General features: G+C 44.4%; 2 protein-coding genes across 13 annotated transcripts in view; one reads left to right on the top strand and one right to left on the bottom strand.

The window, feature by feature from the left end:
• The window catches only part of BEND6 (BEN domain containing 6), a 107,919-nt gene that overhangs the window by 34,083 nt on the left and 59,338 nt on the right, over positions 1 to 14,498 (bottom strand). Inside the window, exon 1 of one of the 6 annotated variants that reach the window (XM_090034397.1) lies at positions 5,319 to 5,692. The exons of the other annotated variants lie outside the window; for them this stretch is intronic. The gene's annotated coding sequence lies outside the window, so the exon portion shown is untranslated. Of the gene's footprint in view, positions 1 to 5,318; positions 5,693 to 14,498 lie in introns of those variants that run through there. 6 annotated transcript variants of the gene reach the window in all.
• Positions 5,836 to 14,498, top strand: part of DST (dystonin) — a 486,590-nt gene continuing 477,927 nt past the window's right edge. For 6 of the 7 annotated variants that reach the window (XM_090034292.1, XM_090034349.1, XM_090034342.1 and 3 more), the window contains exons 1-2: positions 5,836 to 6,031; positions 6,481 to 6,515. In XM_090034292.1, coding sequence (XP_089890418.1) covers positions 5,851 to 6,031; positions 6,481 to 6,515 — 216 coding nt within the window. In that variant the 5' untranslated portion in view covers positions 5,836 to 5,850. Of the gene's footprint in view, positions 6,032 to 6,480; positions 6,543 to 14,498 lie in introns of all 7 variants that reach the window. The other variant, XM_090034309.1, reaches the window with a different exon arrangement.

The raw sequence follows: 14,498 nt of genomic DNA, 5'->3' as shown, positions 1-14,498 counted from the left end.
GGTCCCCCCTAGTGAATTTATAGACAGTCACCAGGTCCCCCCTCAGCCTTCTCTTGTGAAGGCTGAACAGGTTTAGGTCCCGCAGTCTTTCAATGTAGGGTCTGCCCTGTAGTCCCCGGATCATAAGTGTGGCCCTCCGCTGGACCCTTTCAATGTTGTCCACATCCCTCCTGAAGTGGGGCGCACAGAACTGGACGCAGTACTGCATCTGTGGCCTGACCAGCATTGCATAGAGGGGGAGGATCACCTCCCTGGCTCTACTTGAGATGCACCAGTGGATGCACGACAAGGTGCGGTTAGCCCTGCCAACCGAGACCTCGCATTGTCGGCCCATATTCATCTTGGAGTCAGTAATTAGTCCAAGATCCCTTTCTGCCTCCGTGCTCTCAAGAAGGGAGTTTCCCATTCTATAAGTGTGCTGCTGGTTTATACTGCCTAAGTGCAGCACCCTGCACTTGTCAGTATTGAAACACATCCTGTTTATGTCAGCCCACTCCTGTAACCTATCCAGGTCTTGTTGTAGTCTTTCCCTCCCTACTAGCGTGCTCACCTCACCCCAAATTTTGGTATCATCAGCGAATTTAAACAGGTTGCATTTCACTCCATCATCCAAATCACTGATGAAGAAATTGAACAGCGCAGGCCCCAGGACCGAGCCCTGGGGGACTCCGCTGCCCGCTTCCCCCCAGGTCGAATATGACCCGTCCACCACCACCCTCTGAGTACGACCCTTGAGCCAATCTGCAATCCATCTGACTGTGTAGGCATCAATGCCACAGTCGCCTAGTTTTTTAATGAGGATGGGGTGGGAGACGGTGTCAAAGGCCTTGCTGAAGTCTAGAAAGACTACATCCACGGCAACACCTGCATCCATTGCCTTTGTGACTTGATCATAAAAGGCAATCAGGTTGGTCTGACATGACCTGCCCCTAATGAAACCGTGCTGGTTGCCCTTGAGCATCATCCCTGAAGCTGGTCCATCACAGATGTGCTCCTTGAGGATCTTCTCAAAGAGTTTCCCAAATCTCATTGTAGCTATATCAAATCTCATTGTAGTTACCTTGGATGACGGGTCAAGGTGATTCCTGAGAATATAGCATCGGTTTTAAACTTGTTGCTTAGACTACTAAAGCATACTCTCCACTTGACAACTAAAAAATATATCACATAATTTACTGAACCACTATAAATCCCCACAGTATATACTATATAAAGGCTCAAACTGGTAGAAAGCACAGTTGAAGGTTATATAAGCAAGCGTGGCAGCTTAAATGTAGGCACCTAACTCCATATTTGTATATCTAAATTAATGGCCCTAATGTGATGGATAAGGAGTAACTAAGCACCCATGGATATCTAAGGAACTCAGTTCCAGGGCACCCAAATTTCAGAGTTGCAAGATCAGTAGAATATGATATGGAGGATAAAGGCCAATTGTTCAGCATCATGCATGTTGAAAAAAATCCACCATCTAGGCTTTTTAAAATATTTTCTTTGGCTCTCTGTGAGTTCAGGTTTTCTAAAAGAACTAGACTGTAATCAAGATATTTTATAAGATTAGATAATCACTCTGTCAGGTAAGTAACCATTTAAATATATTTTATGATTATTAAACAGCCAATAAAGTTACAGTCCCCCATATTATATGTCTATACAGACATATATTAAAGTAAATGAAAGTAGGGTTTTCTTTTTTTTTTATTTACTCCCTTTCTGTGAAATCATTAACATCAATTCTTAATCAGTTTCATACACCAAGGTCATGAGATAAACCAATTATGTGACTGTATTTTTAGCACACTAATAGTATATTTTATTACCAGTGGGGGCCAACTTTTTTAGTAGGTTATTAGCTCCATACCTTCCCAGAGTGCCACTCCAATCCCCTTCCCTTGCCCAAACTGATGCTATTTTTTCTGCTTCCTGCCAGAGCTGTTGCTCTGTTTCTGCTCCCTGCTGAACTACTTCCTTTTTTCTGCCCAGTCTGGCACTGTGCTACCTATCATCTCCCTGATCTGCCGTGTACCACACACAGAGGCTGCCAGTGCCATCTGTGCCATGGGTATCATAGGTTGGCCATGCCTACTTTAAACTAAAATACACAGGTTCTTAATCTGTAGGTTGTTCTGTCTCTTATCAGTGGCTGAATGTCCTGATCTCTCGTGAATCTCACTCTGAGATGTACAGGTCTTTGAAGGGGTAGAGATCCCTTTATCAATGTGTAAATTATCCAGGCTCTTGGCCTAGCCCATGAACTGGACTTCAAGCTCACAGATGGTGGTGGAAAAATAAGAAAAGGTGCTGATATCTGGTTCTGACTGCACCCTCCCAAACAACATTCCTGAGTCAGCAGAAGGATGTATTGGGACAGCACTTGAAGAGGGTGTCAGAATTTGCCACTTCTTTATGTCAGAAACAATTTACTACCCATCTCGAATCAGGAAGAAGCAGAGTGTTCTGGAGTAAAGCCAAGCCTTGCTCAGGGCTGCCTTGAAGGCACAATATAGCCATGTAACTCCCACTCCTCTCGTTCCTTCTCTTTAGAAGTGAGAAAAATCCACTGTGTGAAATTACCATGAGGGCAATTATCCTTTCTTCCTCTTCCAGTCGGACCCCCATTTGCCATGAGGTCCTTGATTAGGAATCTTGTTTTCTTTTCTTCTCCAGTTGTCCATGTTAAAGTGTTTATTGCAGCTGACCATGTATAGCACTGCTTACAAATCCTCCGTGGTAAGATCTCCCCGCAAGCCTTTGTTTCCTTTCACGTCAGCTTCTGCAGTTTCCTTTCTCTCTGGAGCACAGACCACCGTAGGTGGAAGCTGGTGCTTTCTTCCCTCTTAGACATATAAAGAAATGCAGCCACCTCATACACGCTTGTAAACACCAGCATTGTCCCCAATTCATTACAAGATCCAAATCAAAATGACCTTCCTTGTCCATTAAACTCTCTTTGGACTTGCTTCAGTCTCTTTCAAGGACCTCCTTTCTATCTCCTCCACTTCTGGGTCCTCAGTGCTGGTCTCTCTGTCATTCCACACTTTCTTGACACTCTTGGTCCTCCTTTCTGACTGCTTTCAATATCTCTCCAACCTCACCAAGTCCTATTTGGAAGTCAAGTCTTTGCTGAAAGCAAGCTTTCCTTTCTTAGACAATGCAACTATCAGGTAGATATCCTCCCTGAAAAGCATTCTGGGAAGTTTATACAAATGTTGTTATAAAATATTCTTTGTTACTCTAAGTCATAATTTCTCCCACTTTCAATAGTTTTCCAACTCAATAATAAGAATGTTTGATTTTTTTTTAAAAGCTACATTCCTTCAATGCTTGGAATTCGATTGGTCTTTACAAGAAATGGGAATAATCCCATAACTATACTCCTAGAATGCAAGGGTGAAGACAGCATAAAGATCTAATGTGAATAATAATACAGCCATAGCAGAGTGTCAAGGTAGATGAGGGGTCATTCAGTTTGCCAGTTACTTGTAATGATTTATTGTGTGGTCATTGTTAACAATAAATCTCCTAGAATCTCCCAAGATCTTAAAAGAAACCAATGCAGAGTGAAAGACATTACAAAATGTCTTGTTAATGCAGGTGCAGCAGGCCAGGGTGCTGTAGCAGAGGTTACCTTGATTTGTTTCATGTTACAGCAAGGTAACACAAACCTTTGTAATAATTCCTGAATAATCTGCATTAATACAGTCTTACTGCAGTGTACTGCGGTATCAGGAAACATTTCAATATTGCATCACATGATGCAATGCAACTTGATAGTGTTCTGTCAGTTTTCTGATATTGAAAAGCAGAAAGTACCATAATGAATGCTATATACGTAGTTAAACTTTCTAATTTATAATGTGCTATTAAAGATCTTTGGATAAAACAGGATAAATGACCGCAGTATAAAAAATGGGGTGGGATGCCAGAACTCATAACTAAAAAATACATTTTTTCTTTCTTGCCTAGAGCTGATACCGACCATCAGTCTGAATAGAGAAAAATAAAATCTGTCTAAAATAATAATGGATCTCCATAACAGCCTCCTAAACAGCGATACAGTAGTTCAGTGACAAATAGGCTGAATTCCATAGATCATTTTATCCATTGTTAAAGAATCATAATCACATTTCCTTCTGTAACCATTTAGCATGTATAGTAATTTAAATCCATACATACACACACTTTTATGTTAAGTTTTCCTTTGTACCGGTTCCAAACACAAATAGCCTTGCAATTTAACCCTGCAATTTAAAAATCAAAGATCACTTGATTTCACAAAACAGTTTCATTTACGTGGCCACATATAAACTGCATAAAATTAATATGCGAGAGGCAAGAATTTTTGTAGGTGTCACTTTTTACTAGACAAACAGCATGGCTGAGAGAAACTTAGACACGCTTTTGGGTATCACTCTACCCTTCCCTGGATCTCTGGGAGCAAAAGCTTGTATCACCCACAAAAATCCTTGCTTCTTGCACCTTTCCTGGACTGTCATAGCTTGGACATCACTTTACACTACCATAACATGAACAGTAATTTCTCCCTCAGTTAGTTCTACTAATGAATGGCAAATTCTTCCCTAGTTTATCCTAGCTTCTTAGAGGGGAAGGGGGTGCCATGGTGCAGTTGCACCCCTGAATCCTGCCCCACCCCAACTTTAAAACAAACTGCCTGCACTCACACAACATCTTCCCACGATTTTTGCCTGGTTATGGTATATATAGTTTTAAACTTGACCTCTGAACTAGCAAGGCCGTGTGGTCTCCTCTAGCTAGGCTGGTCTTTGCTTGAACTGAACACCCCAGTCCCAGCCCCCCCCCGCCCCCGGCCTACAGCTTCTGGTTCAACTAGCAAAAATAACATCAAATCAAAAATAGGTGTCGTGGCAAGAGGCCCCTCGCCACCTGCGCCCCGCTCCCCAAATCCTAGCTCTGCCCATGCCTCTTAGGATGCACCTGGCAACGGTGACATCAGTGTCCTTGATGGAGCATTTCGTCACGCAGCAGCATGACATCACTTCCAAAGGAGAGGGCTTCTCTGGAAGCAGCAGCTAGCGCGGGTGGCAGCGCCCGGCGCCCAGGGGAGGCGCAGCTCGGGCTCCCCGCGACCCCGCGGCGGGGTGGCTGCGGCAGGGGGCCGCGCTGCGGGGACGCCTCCCGGCGGGCGGGCGGGCTGCGGGCAGCGCCCTGCCTCCGCCGCCAGCCACCGGCGTGTGGCCGTGCCCCGTCCTCACCGCACCTGCCCCGCAGCGCCGGAGCCCGCGGGCAGCCCCGCTCCCCCGGCCCCGGCCCCGTCCCCGCCTCCCCACGCACCCTACCTCGCAGCAGCCATTTTCACTCCCCTTTGCAGCACCGGCAGCTCCCCCCCGTGATGGCACCGCCGCCCGCGGCCACGCCAAACAGCAACCGCCCTCCGTGTTTGTGTGTATGTGTGCGTGTGTGCGCAAGCCCGCGCGTGTGTGTATGTGTGCAAACCCAGGCGCGTGTATGCGTGCAAGCCCGCCCGCGCGCGCGTGTGCAAGCCCGTGTCCGCGCACGCGAGTGCCAGCCCCAGCTCGCCGACTCCGGGATCAGCCCCCGCCCCGCGCGCCGCGAACTAGGGCATCGGCGCTGCGGAGCAGGAGGCGGCCGGCGCGGGGCGATGCTGCAAGACGCGGCCGGGCCGGGCGGGGCGGGGAGGCGGGGGGAGCCGCGGCGCCTCGGCGCAGGACTGCCTGCAGCCGGGTGCTGAGCCAGCCGCGCTCTTGCGGGAGGAGAAGCCCCCCGGCCGCCGCCGCCGCCGCCCGCTGCTGAGTCACGGCGCCCGGGGCTGCGCTCTCCTCCGCGAGCCTCCGCCGCCCCGCGCTCACCATGATCGCTGCAGCTTTCCTGGTCTTGCTGAGACCGTACAGCATCCAATGCGCCCTCTTCTTGCTCCTGCTGCTGCTGGGCACCATCGCCACGATTTTGTTCTTCTGTTGCTGGCACCGCCGACTCCAGAAGGGCAGGCATCCGATCAAATCCGTCTTCTCGGGGCGCTCGAGGAGCCGAGGTGAGAGCTGCAGGGGCTTCGCTCCTGAGCGGGGAGAGGGAGGGGGACACCCCCACTCCGCATCCCCAGCAGGCTCGTTTTCCGCCCAGGATTTGCCGTGTAACAAACAGGCGGGCAGCATCTACGAAGAGGGCTCCCAAGCCTGGCTGTGTCAGGGCAGAGGCTTTTCCGAGCCCAGGACTGCGGCAGCCTAGTCTGCACCCATCCCTTGCCAAATCCCAGCTAGCCGGGGGGAAAGTGAAGGACTAGAAACCCCCCTGATTTCTCAACCTGAACTTTGCCATCAACTTCTAGCCCATGAATTCCAGATAAAGGCCGACGCTGCTGTGCAGCCTGGGCCCACGTTCAAGGGGTTGCGCAAAGCCCCCAAGCAATTCACCCCCCCCACGCAACTTCAGCGACTGACCCTGAGCCACATCAAATCCTCTCCCTCTCTCTTTTCCTTCCAGATGCTGTCATGAGAACTCACCACTTTCGTTCTGAGGTAATTTATTTAGCGCGCAATTTCAAGGTCAGACGTCGTTCTCTTACCTGAGTACATATTGTGAAAGTCTTTTGCTTTTTGGCTTTTTGTTGGCTAAATAATAAAATTGCTTGCAAACTTTTTTTTAAATTTTGCATGCCAGTCGTAATGTCTTGTGGAGGCGTCTCACAGAAAATGGCACTTTTTCTTTGATACTTACGCTAACTGACATGTTATTTTTGATTACTGCTGAAACAACTGCTTGCTTTACTAAGATTGTTGCTTATTTTACTTGTCAACCCAAAACAGTTCAGGCCAGCACTGTAGAGGTAGGCAGGGCTGTTACATTTTGAGGTAGCATGGCTTCCATTTGCTTGCTTTGCTGTCAGTCCTCACCTCTGTTTGCCTGCTTGCTTTTTCAAAGTTGTCTGCATGGCTTGAGCACTCATATCATAGTTGGGGAACCCCCAAGGGTCATTACTTCAAGATAGGATAAACAAACATTTCATTTTCAGTCCACTATAATTATCATAAATCTCATGAGTCAGAGGTGAGAAATCATAGAGTTGCTTTCTTCTAAGCCCCCCCAAAAGGAGCTTTTTTTTTAGTATTTAATTAATAGTAGCGTTATTCCAAAGGCTTCTCTATTTCAATGTTTCACTGCAAAGCTTCTGCCAAGAATACTTGTAGGTTCCTGCTACAGATGTAAGGAAATTAATAGGTCTCGTCCTCTTGTCTATTAGTTCTTTTGGAGCCACTGAATCAGTGTTACAGTGGGTTGACTTTTTCCTCCACTTTTTACTTAATAGTGTTTACATGGTCCCTTGAAAATTAAGGCTATAGGTTAAGTTTTTCAAAGTGTCAGAGTGACTTAGTTTGCAATAGGGTCCCTTTTAATTAAGCCCCCAAGACAGTTAGGCACTTTAGAAAATGCTGCCTGATGTCTCCAAAGGAAGGCCATCCGGGAATACAGTGGGAGAGGCCTCTTTTCTTTAGACTGTCATAGTGGTGCTCGACCTTTTGGGTCCATGTGCTGGATGGATGGTATGGACCTGGTTTGTGGGCCAGATCCTGTGGGTGGGGTCAGTCCATGAGCTGGATTCACTATGGGGTCAGCGCACAAGGCTGACCAGGACTCATCCCTGTATGCCGGCACAATCGGGTGCATACGGCTCTGTCATCTGGCCCATGGGGCTCTCCACGAGTCTGGAAATTTGGCAGAAGGGGAGCAGTGGTAGCATTAATAGCTCCCAGACCTGCAGCAATTAATGCTGCCACTACTTCTCTGCCAGACTTATAGGGAGCCCTGCAAGCTGGATGACAAGGCCCTGGAGGCTGACAGTTGAGCTGGACTATATCTGTTCCCTTTTACTTCTAGTGCAATAGGATCATTGCTTGTGCATTAAAGCACAATGCATATAATATACTTTGAACTGATAGACACAGTTTTCATTTGGCTTCTTTCATCCAGGCTAGCTATCCCTATGCTCTACTATGGGTATTTCCATGCTTCTGGGCTTTGCTGGTTGCCACGTGGAGCTGCGAAATAATTTTTTTCCTCTCCAGTTGCTGGTTGTTTTCATTTTTTTTTGCATTTCACAGAAACACTGGGTGTTGGCTGCAGTTGAGGCTGGGGATTTTCACTGGGTGAACCAGTGCTCCCACTGGGACTAAAATGGATTGTCAGTTTTCAAAAAGGCAAAGAATTGTATTTGGAAAGCTGGCATTTATAGTTTACTGCTATAGTAAAAAGTTACATGTCAGCTGCTTCAAACATGGCTTTATGTACACTTTCCTAGTATATTAAGATGATGACAAAAAGAATTTATAGCAAATACTAGAGTGAGTTTATAGATTAGATATTCATCTCTGAAATCAAGTTCAAAAGTGACTTGCATCACAGAAAGATACATTTAGCAGTCTAACTGTAATCCTTAGAGAAATGATAAATTGGCTTACCTACAGAACTATGGGCAATTTCTTCATGATTGGCTATCTGCCACAAGACAGAGATATTTGGAAACTCAGGAGTGTTGCAATTCAGGATTGAAGTGCATTATCAGAGCTGTAGTTTTCTTGGTACATGCCTACATTATGACTGTCTCTGGCAAGTACTATTAATCCCTTGTTTCCTTGAGTACTGAAAACTTGACCTCAGATTAAAAAATGATGAGGGTGCCACACTGTAATGTAATGGTAATCATATCTTTGATTTATAGAAGGTAAAACTCTAATTTTGAACAGTTATTCTGCATTCCACTGAGTTATTTATGGTTTGAATGTCTTTACAATATACGAGGATGCTTTCCAAACATTATACAGACTGGGTGCATGTGCACTTTCTGACAGTTTAGCTGACTTAACTCTTTTAAATCAACTTAACTGTCAGAACATACACAAGTATATGGAGAACAGTAGACTTAAATGCAGTGCAAGATAATAAACGTCTGTGGTGTACTATCTTGAGTCACATTAGTTAAGTCAATTTAGCTCAAAAGATGGCAGCCACCATGTGAAGGAGCTGCATGTGTGTATGCTCTGACATGGCTTAAGTCAACGTAGTACATGTGTATACACCCAGACATGTCAGTTTGTTGTAGAACAAATTTAGAGATTTGGCTAATGTAAAAGATAACTTTGATGTAAGTAACATGAATATAAATTGTTGTAATTTTTATGTCAGTGGGATAGAAAAACAGAATCGTAGCAGGAGAGAAAGATATGTGAAGGCATAAGATAAAACAGATGCTTCTTCCCCTCAACACTCAGCTGTTTATATCCACTTTAAGCTGATTTTTCAGTTGTGTGTAGTAGTGGTTTTTGACTTGTTTGTTTTTCTGGTTGTCATAATTATTGAAATTAAAATAGTGGCCTCCAAATTTCCACTGTGTCCTACCAGTTTGAAAAGGACATGAATTCAACATGAGAAACATCAGTAAAACTGTTAATGTTTAAAAAAATGGAATAATTTTTATAGGCTATCATGCATTGAGAATGTATATACTACCTGAGTGCAAGGTCAGGCTTTGTTTCATGCTACAGCCCTAGCTACATGATTCTTTGCTGCTTCTGAGAAACTGATATAGAATAAATTATTTGGGGTTTGATTCTGCATTCTTTCAGATTCCAATAAGCCAGTTAAACTCAACTAGGATACATTTGTTATTTATCATATATATTCAGTACTTCAAATAAATTTGATTAATCAATTTCTGGCTTCAGTAGGTGCTCTTAGGTGTCAGGGAAATGCAGCATTTACCTTAAGTACTTTAGAATTGGGCCCATCAAGCAAGTTCCATTGTATACCTGTTACTTTTTAAAAAGCTTTGATAAAGTAAACTTACATTTAAGTATCTAATATTTATCACTTAAACAGCTATGTTTGACTTGGTAGTTTTGTCAAATCTCACTTTTAATTATTTTTTCTAAAAGTGAGTTTATAATCCTCATGCTTTCAGAACAAACTTGAACATGTGCACACATGCATTGTGTGCAAAACATACCTCATGCATATTTGCAGCATGGAGCCAAATTTAGATGCTTGGAAATCTGGTATAAAAAAAAAAAGTGCTCTGAAAAAAAGTGGAGTAATGCATATGGCAGCAGTGTGTGCCACCCAGAACTGGAGCCTGACGAGCCAGAGCCATGCTTGAGCTGCCAGCCAGGCTCCATGCGCCTGGATGGCCACTGCTGGAGCCCCAGGAGGTCCCCGGAGCCCCAGGAGGTCCCCAGGACCCCAGGTAAGGCTGCTGTCCCCAGACTCCACCACTCTACCTGGAGCATTTTTCTCTGCGCTAATCCCACGTGCAGGAGTATGTGCTGGGGCAAAAAGCAGCAATATGAATTTGTGTTGCTGCTTTTTTCCCCCCAAAGCAATTGCATGCCCCTGCTCATGGGGACATGACTATGGAGCCTAATGGCACAAAAATCAGAAGGCAAATAAAACAAGCCCAAATTATTGTTCTGCAGATCTCATAATCTTTTGGTCAGTCTCATGATTAGGACAGGACCTGGTTACCTATTTTTGTTCTGGTCAGTAATCTTGCAAATAGATAAAAATCTTTGTTAAATGCTGAACTAAGGCCTTGGGCACATGTATTTATTGCTCTATATATGCCCTTTCAGTGCTACAGACAGCTAGTATTCAAACATCTCTGTAGAGACATTTTGTAACATGTGGACAATTATATGTAGTTGTATGAGCTCTTTGTTATTTGCATAACCAGGGGCGGGGCGGGGGGACACCAGAGTACTGGTGGAACCGCAACTGTGCTGTGGAGTCAGGTGTACCACCACAGCGGGAGAGACCAGAGCTTCTGCCCCCACAGTGGCAGCAGCAGAGGGCTGCCTCTGTGGCAGGGGCGCAAAGAGAGATGCTACTTCAGAACCTGGGACCCAGAGCAGCAATTGTCAAAGAGCCTCCCTTCTCCCCTGCTGGGGAAGGGAGAAATCTTGCCTAGTCCCCATTCCTGGGCAAGAAAATGGGCAGGCTGTCAGTGATTTTACCCATGGGGGTGGGGGAAGGCCAAGGAGCAGCCTTTATTGCCCCTGGGCTGGAGAGCATAACTTTGTAAGAGTCTAGCCAGGGGCCTTTGGACATGTGTCCCCCCATAATGCTGTATATGTGTAGCCCTAAAGTGCTGAAGCACATTGAAGTTTTTCCATTTTGAGCAAAATATAATAGATTTAGGTCTCCATGATTTCCCTAGTGTTGAAATAGAAGGTATTTGACTCAAAAAAAAAGCTGTGCTGGAAACATGTATTTGCCGAGAAATGTCGCATGTGTCATGAGACAACTTGCAGTATTATCTAATACTTATTTGGTTATAATCATGCGTCATAACCATTTTGGGGCGCATGCCTCTGAGTGATCTGTCTGAAACCATACATTGGTCCCCCATACAACCTATGGAAGGTTATAGTTTCCTGGGAGTTTTGTCTTTACTAGAAAGAGGTATAGCTCCAGTGGGACTAGTCACATGAGTATAGCAAACAAGATTTGATCCTTTATGTAGAGTCTCTTTGTAGGAGTTGGCAGTGTATGTTAGCCACAGATTAGTAACATTTTGTAGTTTAGATTTTCGGCTTAGACTACTGAATAGCTACTGTCATGGCAAACAATATATTTTCAGCCTGTCATTTAGGTAAGACACTTGTCTGATGCTAAAAATAGGTTAGTCAGGTTTGCTGGTAGTTTTTATAGCAGAATACCAGACAAGTATGTTAAGTCACACTTTTTAGTATTATGAATACAGGCTTACACCAGAGTGGTGAATCCCCGGCAAATCTGCGCATCACCTTTGCCAACAACTGATGCCTGCTTAAAACACATAAGGTATTTGTAAAACCACTTTTAAGTATTCATGTACCACAGACATCCCACTCTGAGTCTGCCTGAAAGAGAACTAGCTACAAATACAGTGCTGGGTACTGAAAAAAAAGATAATGAATAGTTTTTGAACCCTTGCACTATTATTCATTAGTTATTTATAAACTGCTGAAGAGACACACTGCTCAGTGAAAAGAAAAAAAAAAAAACCCACCCCAGTAGACCCTCCAAGCGGTATTTTACTCTTATGTTTCTTTGGAGAAAGCACATCCAAGCATACAGTACGAGACCTAGAAATGCATGCATTCAACTATTTAGAGGTACCTCCTTGCCCTCAGAGGGCTGAATCAATCTGAAAATATTTTTCCGGTTATATTCGACATATTTTTCCCAAGGATATTTAAACTGTTTTCCATGAGCTGTTGATCACTTTAAAACAGAGCCAAGAGAAGAGAAATTGGAGACAGAAATAAAGGATTTTTAAATGTACATTAAGACACTTGCAATGTGAACATCAAGAGCTATATGAAAGTATGCTCTTCATGACAGAACCTTGAAAATCAAGTTCTCATAGTATATCCCTTTGCATTGACAATACAACAAATAAAGGATGACACTCTCCTTATAATTAGCAGGTTATGTACTGGTGACATTCTGTTTATTATACAGGCAACTCCCGCATAGCGCTATTTCACTATAACACTTATTTTCAGTTGATACCTGATTTCACTTAGCAAGTCCCGTTATAATGCTCATGGTCACCATCTTGGTCATTAAAAACAATTGCTGTCACCATCTTGGGTCATCAAATACTTTTGGTTTCATTTAAACACTTGTTTTACTTAACGCTCAGTTTTTCAGGAACCAATTAAGAGTCCTAAGTAGGGGTTGCCTGTAAGATTTTCATCTATTACTGTAGCTTAACCTTGTGTATTTTAGATTGTAAACTTGGTGTTTTTATCCTAACTATGGCAAAGGAACCTTGATTGTGATTATGGCCATACGGCACTGCCATTGTCAGCATAATTCTAGTACAGAGTCAAATGGTTTCCTTGCATGAAATAACCTAGGTAGGAACCAGGAGCATTTGTTATCCATCAAGAATTTCCTCTGACTGCTTCTAGCCTGCACAAAGCTCTGTGCTTCTGTTTCTAGATAGCTCTACAATTTAAAATTTAGGAGATACCTAAGGTAGTTCATCTAGACTTTAGTTCATTTAGCTTAGGTATGTCATCTACCCAGTACCATAATACCTACTCTCTCTGTGCTTTTATCTGGCCTCTTGCAGCTCTCTCGTGACTTACTGCCAGTGTGTCAGCCTGCCTGATCACAGCACACTGAAGTGTAATTCCAGTGCGTCCTATTTACAATATTGACATTGCATGCTGTACTGCCACAGCAGTCTGTAAGAAAGTTGGCACTGCGTACAGAAGCATCTTTCATGGACAGTGGAGTCCTAGGGCTCTCTGTAGGTCAGGGTACACAGTGGCTTTGGAAGGAGAATAGATGTTGCTCATAATTAGCAGTTCACCCTGTTATTTAGTGTTCCACTAATACAGCTATATGAAGTGCCCTCCAGCGTCTGGCAGAAGTGGCTGAGGTGGACCTTTGATAGGTTTTCTTTTCAAATCCTGTTACCTCTGTTGCTAGACATGTATAAGCTTGATGGAGGTTAAAACCTCAGTTTGTTGTACCATATTTTATCATGCATATTCAGGCCTTGTTACACATTAATTTTGGGTGGCTCCTGAAGCTCTTAACCCTTGGATTGTCCACACATTAACACATAGTTTTTAAGCACTCTTGAGTCTTAGAAGTTACACCCCTCCAGCCTACATGTCTCTGAACTGTGCTACCCAGTTCATGTTACACTAATGTGTAACCACTAGCCTACACATTTAATATGACCACCCTACTTGCCCTTTCCCCTGCTGGCCCAGATTGGGTCTGCTGCTCCCCCCCGCCACTACCACCCCCAAGTTTTGAGGAACCTGAGGGGGTGGGGAGCCCAGGGGGTGGGGGTGGGAAATGAACAGGGAGAGCTTGGGGAGGCAAGGAGCAGAGGGGAAGCAGGGTGGGGGGTGGGGGTGGAGGGCACAGGATTTTTGCCTTTCAACCCTAGAGCCCCCCGACTGGCTTGAATGTGTAACTGCTCCATATTGGAGCTGGCACTAACATTAATCAACATTTGGGCAGTTCAAAATACAACATGGAACAAGGTCTTTAGGCACTTGATACTCACCAGCAGACTTACAGTTTAAAAAAAAAACTCCAGTTGGGCTGCCTGATTAAATCAGATAGTAGGAAAAGGGTGTTACGTGGTCAGGTGAAAGGTCACAGAATCATGGGGTTGGAAGGGACCTCAAAGATCGTCTAATCCAGCCCCTTGCACAGACATAGGATTCTGGCCTCTCCTTGAAAACCTCCAGTGAATGGGATTCTACGATTTCCCTGGGCATCTTGTTCTACTGCCTTGCTGTTCTTAAAGTTACGTTTTTTTTCCTAATGTTTCATGATTTCCAACAGAATCACATTTCTGATTATTTTTTAGATGGGGTCTATCATAATTCCCAAAACCTTCATGACAGTTATACTGTCATGCCAAATACAGCTATATTGGTGCATTCGGGTTTTTTCCCCACACAGACAGCACCTGACATTTCTCTGAATTTCAT

The sequence above is a fragment of the Crocodylus siamensis genome, chromosome 1 (assembly GCF_052110815.1).
Source record: "Crocodylus siamensis isolate JL-2025a chromosome 1, ASM5211081v1, whole genome shotgun sequence".
Taxonomy (NCBI): domain Eukaryota; kingdom Metazoa; phylum Chordata; order Crocodylia; family Crocodylidae; genus Crocodylus; species Crocodylus siamensis.
This window is presented reverse-complemented; position numbering and strand designations above follow the sequence as displayed.